At 37.7% G+C, this 14,551-nt stretch overlaps 1 protein-coding gene across 2 annotated transcripts in view; it reads left to right on the top strand.

The window, feature by feature from the left end:
* LOC122079289 (DNA mismatch repair protein MSH2) overlaps positions 1-14,551 on the top strand; it is a 40,648-nt gene that overhangs the window by 9,872 nt on the left and 16,225 nt on the right. For both annotated transcript variants that reach the window (XM_042645642.1, XM_042645643.1), the window contains exons 10-12: positions 3,071-3,197; positions 8,962-9,164; positions 11,011-11,163. In XM_042645642.1, coding sequence (XP_042501576.1) covers positions 3,071-3,197; positions 8,962-9,164; positions 11,011-11,163 — 483 coding nt within the window. The remainder of the gene's footprint in view (positions 1-3,070; positions 3,198-8,961; positions 9,165-11,010; positions 11,164-14,551) is intronic.

The following is a 14,551-nucleotide window of genomic DNA, read 5'->3' on the forward strand; positions in this document are numbered from 1 at the left end:
ACATGTTAAACTTTTGTAGAAGTTCTTTACTCATGAATTTAGATATTAGAGTGAAAGCAAAGTGAAGCATTGTAAATCCATTGGTTACATGGTGTTTCTAAACAAGGACTCTGCAGACATTTCTCTCATGTTATCCTCTATCTCTATAATTATAGCATTCATAAATTTAGATACCAGGAATTTCTCTCTTTCTCTGTTCATGAGTTCCTGTCTATCAATTTTAGAGTGTTAGATATTAGGACTGATTTTTTTTGGTTCAAGTTTTGGGTTGTCCTTGTTTTGAATTTCTGAATGCCTAGATGGTTTGACCATATGCAACGGGGATAAAGAATGCATTAGTGAGAGTGGTGTGGTGCAGGTTGAAGGCATTGAAAGGGAAATTTAGAACTGATAACACCTCAAAATAGATAAATCTCATCAAAGGCTGCCAAATGGCAATTTGATGAATGCAAACTCCAGGTCACAAAGCCATGCTTTCGGGTCTCTATGGGCCCACTAAAATGAAGAAATTCCCAAATAGGGATGTGTGGCTATTTTGTAACTTTTGAGACAAGTCAGGCCTCGAAGGGTTAGGTAACAGAATAGGGGATATATCAGGAATCAATTGTAAAGGGAAGTTCTGGTTTAAGAAATCTTGAATCGATAGTATTTTCTTTTATACTCCGTTTTCAAATCTTGGTTTTGTTGGTTATTTGATACAGTCCAACTTCGAGTAGGAAGTAGGAATGTAGGATTGAGTTTTGTTGACTTGAATGTTGAAGTCGATAAGCACACTTTACTGATCTTTTTGGTCTGAGATTGATAACATAAATTGATTCTCTGTTGCCTTCAGTTTGGCTTCAACAAATAAATACTTCCTTGCCTGAGTCAAACCATAGCATCCAAAGAATATCTCTTGGCTATGTGTCTAGTTGAGATTCTATTCCAGACTGTTATTCCCATGAAAATTGAGGACATCTAACTTCACCCCTCTTTCAGCTTCATTTGGTGGTGGTTAGGCAACATGAAACGGGCAATGTGGGATGGAATTGGAACAACTCCCGGATTGAATTGGGCTCTTTCCATTGTCAGAAGGTGTCAAACCTATCAATGGATGCTTGTAGGGATGCTATTAGGGTCTGCAGAGAAGTGACAATTGTGTTGAGGTTATCAATCCTGTCTGTGAGACGGGCTATGTTTGCACTAGTTTCCTTCTTATAGGTGTTGAGCTGATGAATTACCTCAATGTTGGCTACCATGGTTAGGGTATGGCAGAGGATTTTCGCCTCTGATATCAATTAGTACAATCCCAAGTTTCAAAACCTTGCTCTTGAGTCGCTATAGGTCCACTAAAATGAAGAAATTCCCAAATAGATGGATGAGTGGCAATTTTGTAATTTCCCAGACATGTCAGGCCCTTCAGAGTAAGGTAACAAAATAGGGGACAAAGGAAGTATCAATATTAAAGGGAAGAGGACAGTTGTGGAAGTTAATATCAGGCTGGGATAAAACAGAAGAGAACTTAAAGGTAGGGGATTATAAGTAATTTTAACAAACTGTTCTTACTTGCAATTTTTCATAACTATTCATCTTCTTCTTCACAATAACACACACAACCAGCACACAACCGGTGACAAACTAAAATCAATTAAAGTGAAGAATCTCTCTCAGATTACCATGGATCGACCTGAAATTCCTGGGGATGAGTTGCAACTACCAACCGTAATGATGTGGTCAAACAGAACCAAAAGTCAGGAATACGATATTATCTATCCCTGCAACTTGAATTGGTTGTAGAAACTAAACCAGTCTTGAGTTTTGATATATAACTTCCGACAGGATTAGAAGCAAGGTTCTGGGATTTTGGTCACCCAAGGGAGGGTTACTGGACCCCAAGATTTCAGGGTGAAAGGATCAGGGATAAAGGAGTTCGATGCATAACTTCTGGGATGCAGATATCAGCCAGAAACAGTGGCCACCAATGAGAAACAACAGGAAAAAAGGAGATAAAGAAGGAAAATAGAGAATAGATGAAAAGAACAAGCTAAGAGATTAAGGAAGAGATCATACCTGAGGAGAAACAAATTGGAAAAATGAAATATGCTCAAGGAGGAATAAGGATCCAGCAATCGACTATCCTGTCAACTCTCACAGAAAACCGGCACATGAACTCAAGTATATTCTCATTTAGTCTCTGTGTAACCTTGGATTTATCATCATAATATGAATAAAGGAAAAAAAAAGACTCCTACTCAAACTCCACAACTCAAACAAAGAGCTACTTTCCTACTATAGCTAGCTATATAAAAGTCAAATTACAAAATTGACCCCAAATAATTAAATAAACCTCCTACCAACCTCTATTGGACCAGAATCCTATTTTGGGCCGGGTTCACCTTGGTATGGGTTTCTAGATCAGGTCATGCTCGTCCAGCCACACACATGCAAGTGCATCCCGAACTCAATATAGATGACTGTGACTCTGTGAGCAAAGTTGGGTGGTTGAAACAGAAATTTCTCATCTGAATTTGGAGTTATGATTTGATCTCCTCAAAGATCATCAAGGTAGCTGCTATCTCACAAATTAATCACTATGCATGCTGACAAGGTACCAACAACCAAAATAAATTTTTTGTTAACCAAGCATATGAAGAAAACCTAAGTTAGGATGCTTTCGTATGGAGTTGGACGTGGAGACTTTATTTTCTAATTGTCTCGAACCTTGAAAATTCAAACTTTGCCCCAAGTTCTTTACCCAATCTAAATTAAATCTAAGAAAAACCACCAAAATGCCCCTAGGCAAAACAATCAGAAAAACCAATGTTACACAAAGTTCTGAATGCTTGAACCAATTTTGTTTCTCACCATAAGCTTTCTTACTCTTCGACGTGGAGTTTCATCTGGATTCAGTGGTTATACCATGTAAAGGCTCCACATGACAATCCTTACCTCAAATCAACTGGGATGTGTGATTTCCTGCATCTTCATTTCATTATCCTCTCTTGAAAGTTCATTATAATTTTGGATTCATGAGTGGAAAACTTGAAAGTGTTTTATCTTTTGACCTTGTCTGTTTAATTTTGTTCCTCAGTTGCGTGGGGTCTCTACTTTCATGCAAGAAATGCTTGAAACTGCGTCAATATTGAAAGGAGCGACTGATAAGTCTCTTGTAATTATTGATGAGTTAGGCCGTGGGACGTCAACTTATGATGGATTCGGTCTGTCTCCTACCTGCTTTAACAATTCGTCATTTTTAAGTTGCTTTCAATTTGGCAAGATTATGACTTTTAGGATTGCCTTTGTGACATGCCTATTTGTATTTCTTAAGAAGATACCATCTACTATATTTAGTCATGATTAAATATCTACATCTATTTCGCTAACTTAACTGCTTAGCATTTTTCCTTTCTATATTTTTAGGCACTATTTTTTTAATGGTTCAGCTGCTACCACCGCCATTATTTTCTGTTTTTTTGAGACCATAGTTTCATTGTGCCTTGATCCAAAGCTTCTCCTATCTCACCCTAAATAACTGCTCTATGCTAGCTTGTTTGTATCCCAAATTTGGTGGACATTATGTCCATATTATCATCTGTAGTAGGGGGAAAAAAATCTCCATGTTTTATTAAAATGTATGAAAAATTGGAAATTTTAAGAAATGAGCTCAACTAGAACCTTTGATATGTGGCCTATCAAAGGGATCTTGACCAAACCCAATGGTTAGCATGCTGAATCATCGGTCCATGTGGTTGAAAAGAAGGGGTATGGTACAAAAGCTCCCTGATCAAGCCATTGTAAAAAGATTTTCTAAACCTGATTCACTCTTGCATGGCTTGTCACATTTCTTAGATGATTGAGATAAAGCAACTGAATGCATGGTTTAAAGTATCAATATGTATCGTACCATATTTGCCCTTACAGATTCGATACTACCGATACGCTACATGGAAATTTTAAAATCCTTTTGTATTGATATGTATCGTACGATATATTTTGATACACACCGACTCGTACAGATACGCATTGATACTATTTGGAAAATAAAAAATCGAGGTGAAATGTACATTTCGGTATGTATCGGTGGGTATCGGTATGTATTGACCGATACGGTACGATAAGTACCGCTACGGTGCGCTACGATCATATAGTGGCCAAGATGGGTCATTTTTTGGCAAACCATGATTTTTTGAGTGGGTTTTTGTTCCAAAGTTGAATCAAGGTTGGGAACAAGGATTTTACACCCATAAACAACTACAAACCTTGGATTCTCAGTGCGATACTCTCAATTTAGTGTTTATGCATAAACATGTTATATGTAGCTTATTTTAATTATTTTTTATGCAAAAATGTATAAAAAAAATGTTTCCTATCCATTTATTTGTGTATCTTTAGCGTATCTCCGATATATCTCTTAATTTTGGCCAACTAATATGGCAACCGATACCGATACTTTGATCCTTGACTGAATGCATTTTCTTGAGTTTCCTGCACACATATTGAGTTTAATGGATGACTGGATATTAGAACTGTCTGGGGAAAAAATGATGCTCAATATCGCTTTGTCTACTTGTGTTAGATTTTTACCTATGAGCTCAATAACTGTGATAGTGTGCGAAAAAGGAATTAACATAAATTGTTAAGTAATAGGTAGTCATAAAACTAATGGGAAAGAGGGAAAAAAAGTGGCATGTACTATGGATCATGGAAGATGGTGCCTTTTGCTATATGGCACCAAAGTAAATAAAGGAGTGGAAGAATTTTCGGATGTCTTGCATTGACAGTTTTTAAGAATATCTAGAGATGTCTCCTTCACTGATTGGATATGTTTGTCGAAAAATTTAAAGAGAAACATTAATGTGCACAAATATAGTAGATAGACCTAAAGAAAGGAGTCACCAGAAAATATGGTGCACTGAAGTAATAATAATTCATATTTGTAACAGTTTTAAATTAGATTCAGCTCTACAAACTTACAACCAGAACAGATTTCATAACTTCTGAAATTAGAGATTAGGCCACATGCCCACTACCATCAAAGAATATGAATGTGCACTGTGGGGTGCAGTTTATGATATGATCAATATCTGAACTGATTTATAAAAACTGGCTTGTGTATAAAGAAACTCTGTATTCAATTCTGGAATTGAAGCCATAATTCACTTCAGATTTCGGAATGTGGAGAACTAATAAAATAACAAAAGGAAATCAATTTAGGATTGGAAACAGATTCAGACTCATAAATTGAACAACATGCAGAAAGCAAACTTCCATAATTATGAAAGAAATCTGATTCCAGATTCAAGAACTAAAAATATTCATATTTGAATCTGAAACTTACAGAATCCCAAATCCATTGAGTAAATTTTGTAATAAATATCAACTTATCTATATCAACCAGTGTTGAAGAAGCTAGTAGAAAAGTGAAGGAGATTCTGGATGTAGGAGCGCAAACATGATTGCTGAGAGCCACTTCACGTCTTACTTGTGAGACCAGTGGCAACCCAAGAGGGGGTGAATTGGGTATAAAGTAGAATCGTTGAAACTCTTTCCCCTTGTTTGAAAGTAATGGGTGAATTATAACAAGATAAAAGATAGGGAGAGAGAAACAGTATGACAAATATTTTAGAGTGGTTCAGCCTCTTGCCTCCATCTACTATCAAGTAACAAGAACCACCTTGTTTATGAACTTTCACTATCTCAATCACTTTCCGGTAGTGTTCAAACCCTCACAGTTGCTTTCATAGGTAGCAGTTAACCCTTAATCACCACTTATGATTCCTTTTATGGAGACACCCAATCTCCCACAAATCTTACAATGGTGAAGAGGAGAAAACAAAGTAAGCCTCTCAATAGGAAAGTATACAAATTTAGGAACAAAGAAATGATTCTCACTCCATTTTAGCCTAGTACAATGATTTTCAATTGGAGTTCTAAAATCTTAAGAAGCTCTCTCCTGTTCTTAAATGGACAACTTTACAACAGTACAAAATATGATTGTTGGAGCTCCCAATGGCTCTATTCAGAATCAAGTCAGTCGAAGACTCGAACCGGACTCAAACCGAGATGCTCTACCACTGCTTCCTAAGAGCAGCGTGTCTACCAATTTCACCATGACGGGTTGTTCGAAATCATAATAGGCTAATAGCCCCTTGTTAAGAAATAGCCTTTGTTTGACCGTTGTAATGTTTTTGGTTAAGAGTAACTCCATCCAGTCCATAATTGTCATGATGCCTAGGCAAACCAAGGCATTCAAGGTGGCAGAAAAAAAAAAAAAAAAATCAACGCCAACAAGGTGCCTAGGTGGAAGGGAAAAAAAAGCCAGGACTTCTAGGTAATAGATTGACAACTATGATCCGATCAACCGCTTGGCAAGCCTGTCGACCAGCTCCTCAAAGTGTCCAAAAATCATTGTTCCCAGGAACATCATTGGGTCTCAAAGCCCCACGGAGAAAAAAAAAAAAAAAAAAAAACTGGCCAGGATTCCTGGCCGTTGATGTAGATCCACATCATGGGCTGAGCTATCGCAGGAGGAAAGCCCAGCCCAAGTAGCCATCGAGCCAGCTTAAGTAGCTGAGTTCGATCCATAGTTTATAATTAAATAAAGGCCCATCGGCCCATGATGGATGGGCCCATCGGCCAGCCTTAAGTGGCTATTAATTAGTAAATAGTTAGTTACCTAATTTGTCTAGGTTACTATTGTTAATTCCTAGTGAGAGTACAACCCCTAGTTTGTTTAAAACTGCTACTATTGTAACTTCAGTCCTCTATTTAAAGGAGGGGCTGCTGTAGACACAATTCAGACTTTAATGAATAAAGAAGATTGCAGCTTAATTGCTTCTAACAGCTGAGATAGCTGTGGGTGAGATGCCCAGGCTGAGATAGCCATCCCACCCACCTCTCTCTTGATTGTTTCTTATTTTCTGTCCTATTTTGTGTTCTTTGTTACTGTTGCTGTGAGATTCAAGTGAGTGAGTTTCAGATTCTGTTAAGGTTCTTAAAAGCCAGGATCGACCAGCAAGAAGTTAGGATTCTTGAAGCCCATCGATATCCAGGATCTCCCTAGTCTGAATTCGATTCAAGAAACCCATCTAGGGTTTTGTTCTACCCTCCAAGAGGATCACTCGATCCAAGCGTGGAGCACATTCAAGGTGTTCTACAGCAGTTCTTGAACAATCTCTCAGTTTGCCCACTGGAAAGCCCTAAATCAAGAAGGTGAAGATCTTTCAATTCAGCCAGCAGAACTTGCAGGTACTTTAGAGTTTTGATCAGCACCCTAACCCCTACAATCGACCCAAGTTTGGGCTCCATCTGAACCTCCTTTCTCCAACCGCAGGTACCCTTTACTAACCCTAGCCGCAGGCCTATTTCTCCCTAGGGTTTGGGTCCTATTGCTGGTTCTTGCTACTGATTTATTCTTTGCTATTATGAGTAGTTCTTTGGGGTTATTTCTGGTCCTTGTCCCTGTATTTCCCTACTTCTATTTCTGATTTCTGTCAAAACTAATTAGAGAGTCATATCTGAATTGTTTGGGCTGTAATACATTGGGAGTTAGTTGCTTTGTGTGACCTACTTCTGCATTAGGCGTTGCCTTGACAACTATGATTCAGTTGACCGCCTGGCAAGCCAGTCAGGCGGTCGACCGGCTCCTCAAAGTGTCCAAAAATCACTGCTCCCAGGAATATCGTCTGGGTCTCAAACCAGTTGACTGCCTAGACTTCCAGGAGACTGTTTGGCCAAAACACTTGCTTTGACCTTAGTTGGTGGACCATCAAAGCTTGTCGGTCATCAGGCTTGTCCAAATATACCAATATGAAACCCAAAATGGTTCCCGGTTGGTCTGGTCAAGTCCTCAATTAGGGTGGTTAAAGTGTTGGTCAATATTGGGTGACGTTTTTACCAAGTCCAAGGGCATCTTGGTTTGTGAGAATCTTACAACTTAGGATTACGAAATCTTACAAGTATGAAACTAATCCCAAATACTTGAGCCTATGTGGAATGACCCTTGAAGGCGTTCACTATCAATTCTTGCTTCTGAGGCACTTTGGCTTCTCACTCTTTTCTAACATGCTTAAGTGCTTCTTTGACACTTCAGCTCATCTTGCCTTTGAGTTCCGCGACTGCCTTATGCTCGCTGTAGTGCTTTTGAAGAATCCTCTGCCAGCTTCACACTGCCTATCATCTGAGCTTGTGGAATGTTCTTTTAAGGATGTTCATTCATGATATTCCTCTTTACGCTTTGCTTGTTTACTCACTTCCAGTTACTTGATTTGATTCTTTATGTTGCTTTGATGCTTGGAGAAGGTACTTCCAGATAAATCACACACATGTTAGTGACCACCAAAACATAATACAAAATGCAGTGTTCCAAACATTACTTTGAGCTTGCAGTCTATAGTTTTCAATAGTAAGGGAAACATTCTATCTATCTCTTCCCTGTTGCATTTTTGGCATCTATAGAAGGAGAATTGGTGCGTATTTGAGAACTTGTAATACATATAAGTACAAGTTGTGAGGAAAATCTTTAGTATTTTAGCATTGGTCCTTGATCCCTAAGGAACTACATGACATATCCTTCTATTCTTTCAAAAGGGACTGGAACGATTTTATTTTAATGGCTCCTTTGCTCTATGACTCATATAATTTGAATTAAAAATAAATTTTCATCTCACCTATATCACCCCCTCCCCCACCCCAAAAGAAAGAAGAAAAAAAGAAAGAGAGAGAGAAGGGGAAAAAGGGTAAAATAAATGAACGTACCTCCTTATGCTGGTTTGGGTTTATTGGCCCCAACCTAGTTAACTGTCTTAGTTCATTCTTACATGTAAGTTACTTCATGGTCTTTTTGCTACTTCTCTTTATCTTTTTCTAAGTGATATGCTTATTTTGTATTAGATAATGACTTTTAGTTTCTTTCTTGATTTTCAGTATAGTTAGAATGATTTTTTTTATTCTGCATTCATCAAAGTTCACTTCGTTACTCAGGTTTAGCGTGGGCTATATGTGAGCATCTTGTAGAGGTCACCCGAGCACCAACTTTGTTTGCAACACATTTTCATGAATTGACGGCATTAGCTCATGATAATAGTGATCATGAGCCTCAAAGGCAGTCCTTACTTGGTGTGGAGAATTATCATGTCAGTGCACATATTGATTCAACAAGTCGCAAACTGACAATGCTTTACAAGGTAGGTCTTTAATTCTGAGTAAGTGATTTTCTTTTGCTTTTTAACCTTTCTTGAATTTGAAATTTTTCTGTTTGAAGTTCAGATATTTCTTTTATGGCCTCAATGGAGGCTAAACTAAAAACTATTAGTAGGAAGCATGTTTTAGCAATATTTATTTATTTTTTCTTTTTTTTTTGTGATTCTATGCATCCGGTTAGTAATCTTCGAGAAATAAGCTTTATTTTCTTACTATTCTTGTTTCTAGGGACCTACACTTGACTAGATTTATGTTCCTGCAGACTCTGGCTTATTACATGCAAGTGTTTACCAGGAAACTGAACTATCTACTGTTTTTTGTCAGGAAACTGAACTATCTACTGTTTTTTCAGTAGTCTTTTCACAGTTGTAACGTATTGCTTGCTGGGAGGATGTCGAAATATCTGAAACCTTTTAAGTAAATGTCTAGAGTACTATGGGATGTAACAAACTACAAAACCTACAAGGCCTCCCTCCTAGAAGATGGAGGGATACTAGTAATTACGAAAATTCTTGCATACTCCCATATTCCTATTCATAGTTCTTATGCCTTTTCAATTCTGAATAAAAAGGGTAGCAGTTTTCTGAAGCACACCCAGAAAGGTATCTCTTGTTGGGCAGGGGCACTGCCATACGGTTTAATATGACCACTTTCCTTTCTATATGTTTCACCCTCTTTGTCCTTAACCCGAATCTTCTCCATCTGCAACTTTCCAGTGGCGATCTCCAGTCTCCAGCCGTCTCTTCCTTTCTGCTTCTTCTTCCTCTCTGAAAAAATGGCCGAAAAACTCTATAAACATGAAACCTTAGACCTTGAATTCCACGAAACCTTAGACCTTGAATTCTATGAAACCTATAAACCCCATGAATTGTAACTTTAAACCTTAAACTCCATGAAATCTTAGCTTATGACCTAAATTGTACTTTGAAATTCACAACAGAAAAACCGTACTGTGAAATTGTGGAAGAATAAACCCACATGAAATTGCTGAAGAAAGAGAAGTTTCCTGAGTTGCAAAATATGAAAAGAAAATGATGATATTGCAGAGATGTTGCGCAAGTTGCCAGAGTGGCAGAGCTATCATTGGGAAGGGGAGAAATATGTGAAGGAGAAATGTCTGATATTATTGGACAGCTCTAAGAATGCCAATCAAGAGATAAATCTATGGGTTTGATTTCCAGAAAATGTTTTTCCGGTAGCAAAGAACCAAAAAATAAAACAGAATGACACTTGAATAGTAATTGCAATTGTTTTCACTTCAACCAAGCCTCCATTTGTTTCCAGGTAAAATTTGCGTAGAAGGAAGATCTTAGGTAAAATGAGGAGAAAAAAAATCAGATTTTGAAAAATTTCATTGTACATAGGTGTACCTGGAAATAAATGGAGCTCAAAGACCCTACTAAGAAACCCAGATTAACTAAAATAACAAAAATAAACTTTCTGTAAATATAAATTGGCCATACTGTAAATGGTAATATTTGGATTTTCCACAAATAATAAATTGTGGATTGCAAAAAATAGTGATATTCAGAATTACTAAAAGGTAGTAAAATTCAATTACTAGAATAACTACAGTAATGCACTCTTGAATCAACGTATGCACATTTTCTGGTTTTTCAGTGATCTCCTTATGTTAAGATTGGGTTTTGTGGGATTAATGATAGGTTGCTTCATATTTTATGAGAAACGACTAATCACTCCATTGTTATTATACTTTTAGATCAGTATATTACCAATAATTTGTTTAAAAACTCTTCCCCTTGTTTTGCTTATTAGTGTATGTTGAACCTTTGTATTCTTTGTACTGTCTAATTTGATAAAATTCCTCAGGTTGAACCAGGGGCTTGTGATCAAAGTTTTGGTATTCATGTTGCGGAGTTTGCAAACTTCCCTGAGAGTGTTGTTTCCCTTGCAAGAGAAAAGGCTGCGGAGTTGGAAAATTTTTCACCAGTTTCAGTCATTTCAAATGACTCAAGGGAAGAGGTCTGTCAAAAGAGAGCTCTGTATTTGCATCACCATGTTTATGGTCTTAAACCATTCTTACCTCTCATAGGCTCATAGCACAAAGGCTTTATGATCATGATTGTTTGCATATTGTATTATGAGCTGCACTTTATCTATTGTGACTTTCATATTTAACATCTTCCTTCTAGTAAAATGTGTTTTGGGTCTACAGTGGGCATGCTCTTAAGATGAAACGAGGAGAAATGTATAAAGGAAGAAGGGGGAGAAAGAGAGGTTAGGTCTTTAATAGGTAGCTCAATGCATTTAAAGTTACCTAGTTAAAAAAAGAGCTAATACATTCTACAATTACTAAGAAAGAGGATAGAGGACACCCTGGATTTATCGAATCTTTCTTGGAGCTAGCAACTCCTGAGTCCAACTAAATTTAGATGCCTTTATCGATGATTCCCTTAAGCTAGTGAATTTATTATTGTCATCCCTGTTTCAGAAGTATATGTTTGAGTTATATTCTTCCTAGTGCTTGTGAAGGTATCTGAGGTCAGTTTTCACCTTCTTGCTTCTGGAAATGGAAGCAAATATTTTAGTTGCTTTGTTTTCAGAATGAGCTCGGAAAAATATGAACTATGGGAAAGTTTTATGTGAAATCAACTTCACTGTCTTTGGGAATGGGGCTGGGCTGCTTGGGGAAGACCTTTCACAAACACAATTCTGAAAACAAAGCCACTAAACTTTTTGCTTCTACTTCGAGTCAGTCCATGTTGATAGTTGATACGTAGTTGTATAAACTGCTCACTATTCTCCTTAATTATTCCCAGCCATTACATGATTCTTCTTGCTGCTCTTAAGTCACAATTTTGCCTCAATAGAGTTAAAATTCCAGAAATGGAACATATGTATGCACAAGATTTCACTTAGGATGAGATACCAAATGCCTATCTTATATAAGAAATGAATTCTTAGTGAAGAATTCATTTTTGGGTGAGGTGCCTGTGTGGGAGTTGGGTGAGGTGCCATGTCCATTTTTGGGTTTCTGCTGGTGCTTTTACTAAGACAGCTTACCACACATCATATCTTTTTTTGATGCCTGTTAACTAATCCTAAGCTGTCTTTTTTTTATTTATTTTTTATGAAAATGAGCTGTAATACTGTATGTCTGCTGGTTTTCTTAATCCACCTGGTGAAACACATCATATCAGCGTCCATTGAACATCTGTTATCCTTGTTCATGTGAGTTGTGTGATAATACCAAAACCTAAAACCACTAAAAGCAATGAGAAGGAAATTGAAGAAGAGAGAATTGGAGAAGAAAAAGAGAGCAAGACTGCCTGGGAAGAAGAGCAATCGTTGGACCAGGCAGTCCCCCCCATCGTAGTATAAATAGAACCAAATTACATAACTGGAAATTGCACAAAAGAAAGTAAATTTAGCCATACTCTAACTAGGAAACAAATATACCAAAAGCAATTAACTCAGTCAACCTAACTTGCTGCCCAAGGCATAATACAATGGGGACATTCCCCCTATTGTATTATGTGCACATACATAATATGTACCCACACAGTACATAGGGGTGCATATGTTAACACTCCTCAAGCTGGAGCATATAAATCATCCATGCCTAGATTGAAACAACCCTTCCTAAAAGCATTACCAAATAACGGCTTGGTAAACATTTCACCCAGCTGATCAGCAGAAGAGACGAACGTAATAACAATGAGTTTCTTCATAACTATACTTTGTACAAAGTGGCAGTGAACTTTGATGTTCTCTTATGAAACGTCGGGTTGCTAGCAATATAGATAGCAGCTTGATTAACAGAAAACATCTTCATAGGTTGAGTAATGGGAAATCCCAACTCTTGAAGTAGAGACTTCAACCACATCAACTTAGTTGCAAGCTGTAGTATGAGCCATAACTCTATACGCAACCTCAACACTGGATCTAGCCATCGTTGTTTGCTTCTTACTTCGCCATGTGACAAGATTGCCACAAATAAATGTTCAATTACCTATGGTAGACCTCCGATCACCATTAGCACTAGCCTAGTTAACATTAGAAAATCCCACTATATCAATATTCTGATGAGGATGATAAATGAGCCTCTTCCCTGGGACCCCCTTCAGGTACCTTCCAACATGACACGTTGCCTCCTAGTGAACCTTCTTCGGTGATTGCATAAATTAGCTTATAATATCATAGTTTTCAAGGCATTGCTTAGGCATCCAAAAGGCTTTGTTTGGATTAGCCCCTTAGTCGCCTATGCCCCTTGCTGGTGGTGCCTTAACTGTTGCCCCCTCGACTGCCTTGGTTCGCCTAGGCGCCGTGAAATTATAAGTAACACCATAACAAAGGAAATGTCAGGTCAGTTTGATAAAAAGGCTTCACAAGTAATCTCCTGTACTGGAGTATATCATCAAATATCACCATTTCTTGTTCTAAATTCTAACGTGGATCAATAGGAGTATCAATTGGTTTAGATGCAAGCATCGCAGTAGTCAAGAGGTCTAACACATATTTGCGTTGTGATAGACTAATTCCTTTCTTGCTTCATATTACTTCAATACCAAGAAATAGCTAAGGGAGCCCAAGTCTTTCATTTGAAAATGCTGATTTAGATAATATTTTACCTCTGCAATACCTAACGCGCCATCACCAGATTTAGATAATATTTTACCTCTGCAATACCTAACACGTCATCACCAGATGTGACAATGTCATCATCATAAACTATCAACACAACCACTTTAGAATCCTGGTGGCGAACAAAGAAAGAGTGATAAAAAAACATTGTGAAAAACTGCATTGGGGTAACAACCGAGCTGAAGTTGTCAAACAAGACTCAAGGTGACTGTTTCAAACCATAGATGGCGTTGTTTAGGCATAGTTGTCATGGCGCCTAGGCGACCTAAGGCGTTGGAGAGGGTCCAAAATTGAGGCGAAACCAACAAGGTGTCCAAGGCGCCCAAGTCAAACTCCTCTTGTAGATCACTATTTAAGAATGCATTCTTAATATCCAACTGATAGAGAGGCTAGTCCAAATTCATAGCCAATAAGATAAGTACCTAGACCAAATTTAGACGAGCAACAGGTGATGTCTCAAAATAGTCCACACCATACATTTGAGTAAAACCCTTCCCAACTAAGTGAGCCTTAAGCTGTTCAATTGAACCATCTGGATCGTACTTAATTTCGTACGCCCAATGACACCGTACAAGAGCCTTACTTGATAAATCCATCAGGGCCCATGTTAGTTAAGGCTTAAGTGATTTAAAGTATCCATTTCTGTTTCTATAGCCACTTTCCAACTAGGATGAGATAAAGCTTCTTGATAAGTCTTATGAATGGAGTTAGTAGATATGGACATGAAAAGATTTTGTAAAGGATGTTAGAGTTTATGTATTAGCCT

Source organism: Macadamia integrifolia, chromosome 5 (genome assembly GCF_013358625.1).
Source record: "Macadamia integrifolia cultivar HAES 741 chromosome 5, SCU_Mint_v3, whole genome shotgun sequence".
Classification (NCBI taxonomy): domain Eukaryota; kingdom Viridiplantae; phylum Streptophyta; class Magnoliopsida; order Proteales; family Proteaceae; genus Macadamia; species Macadamia integrifolia.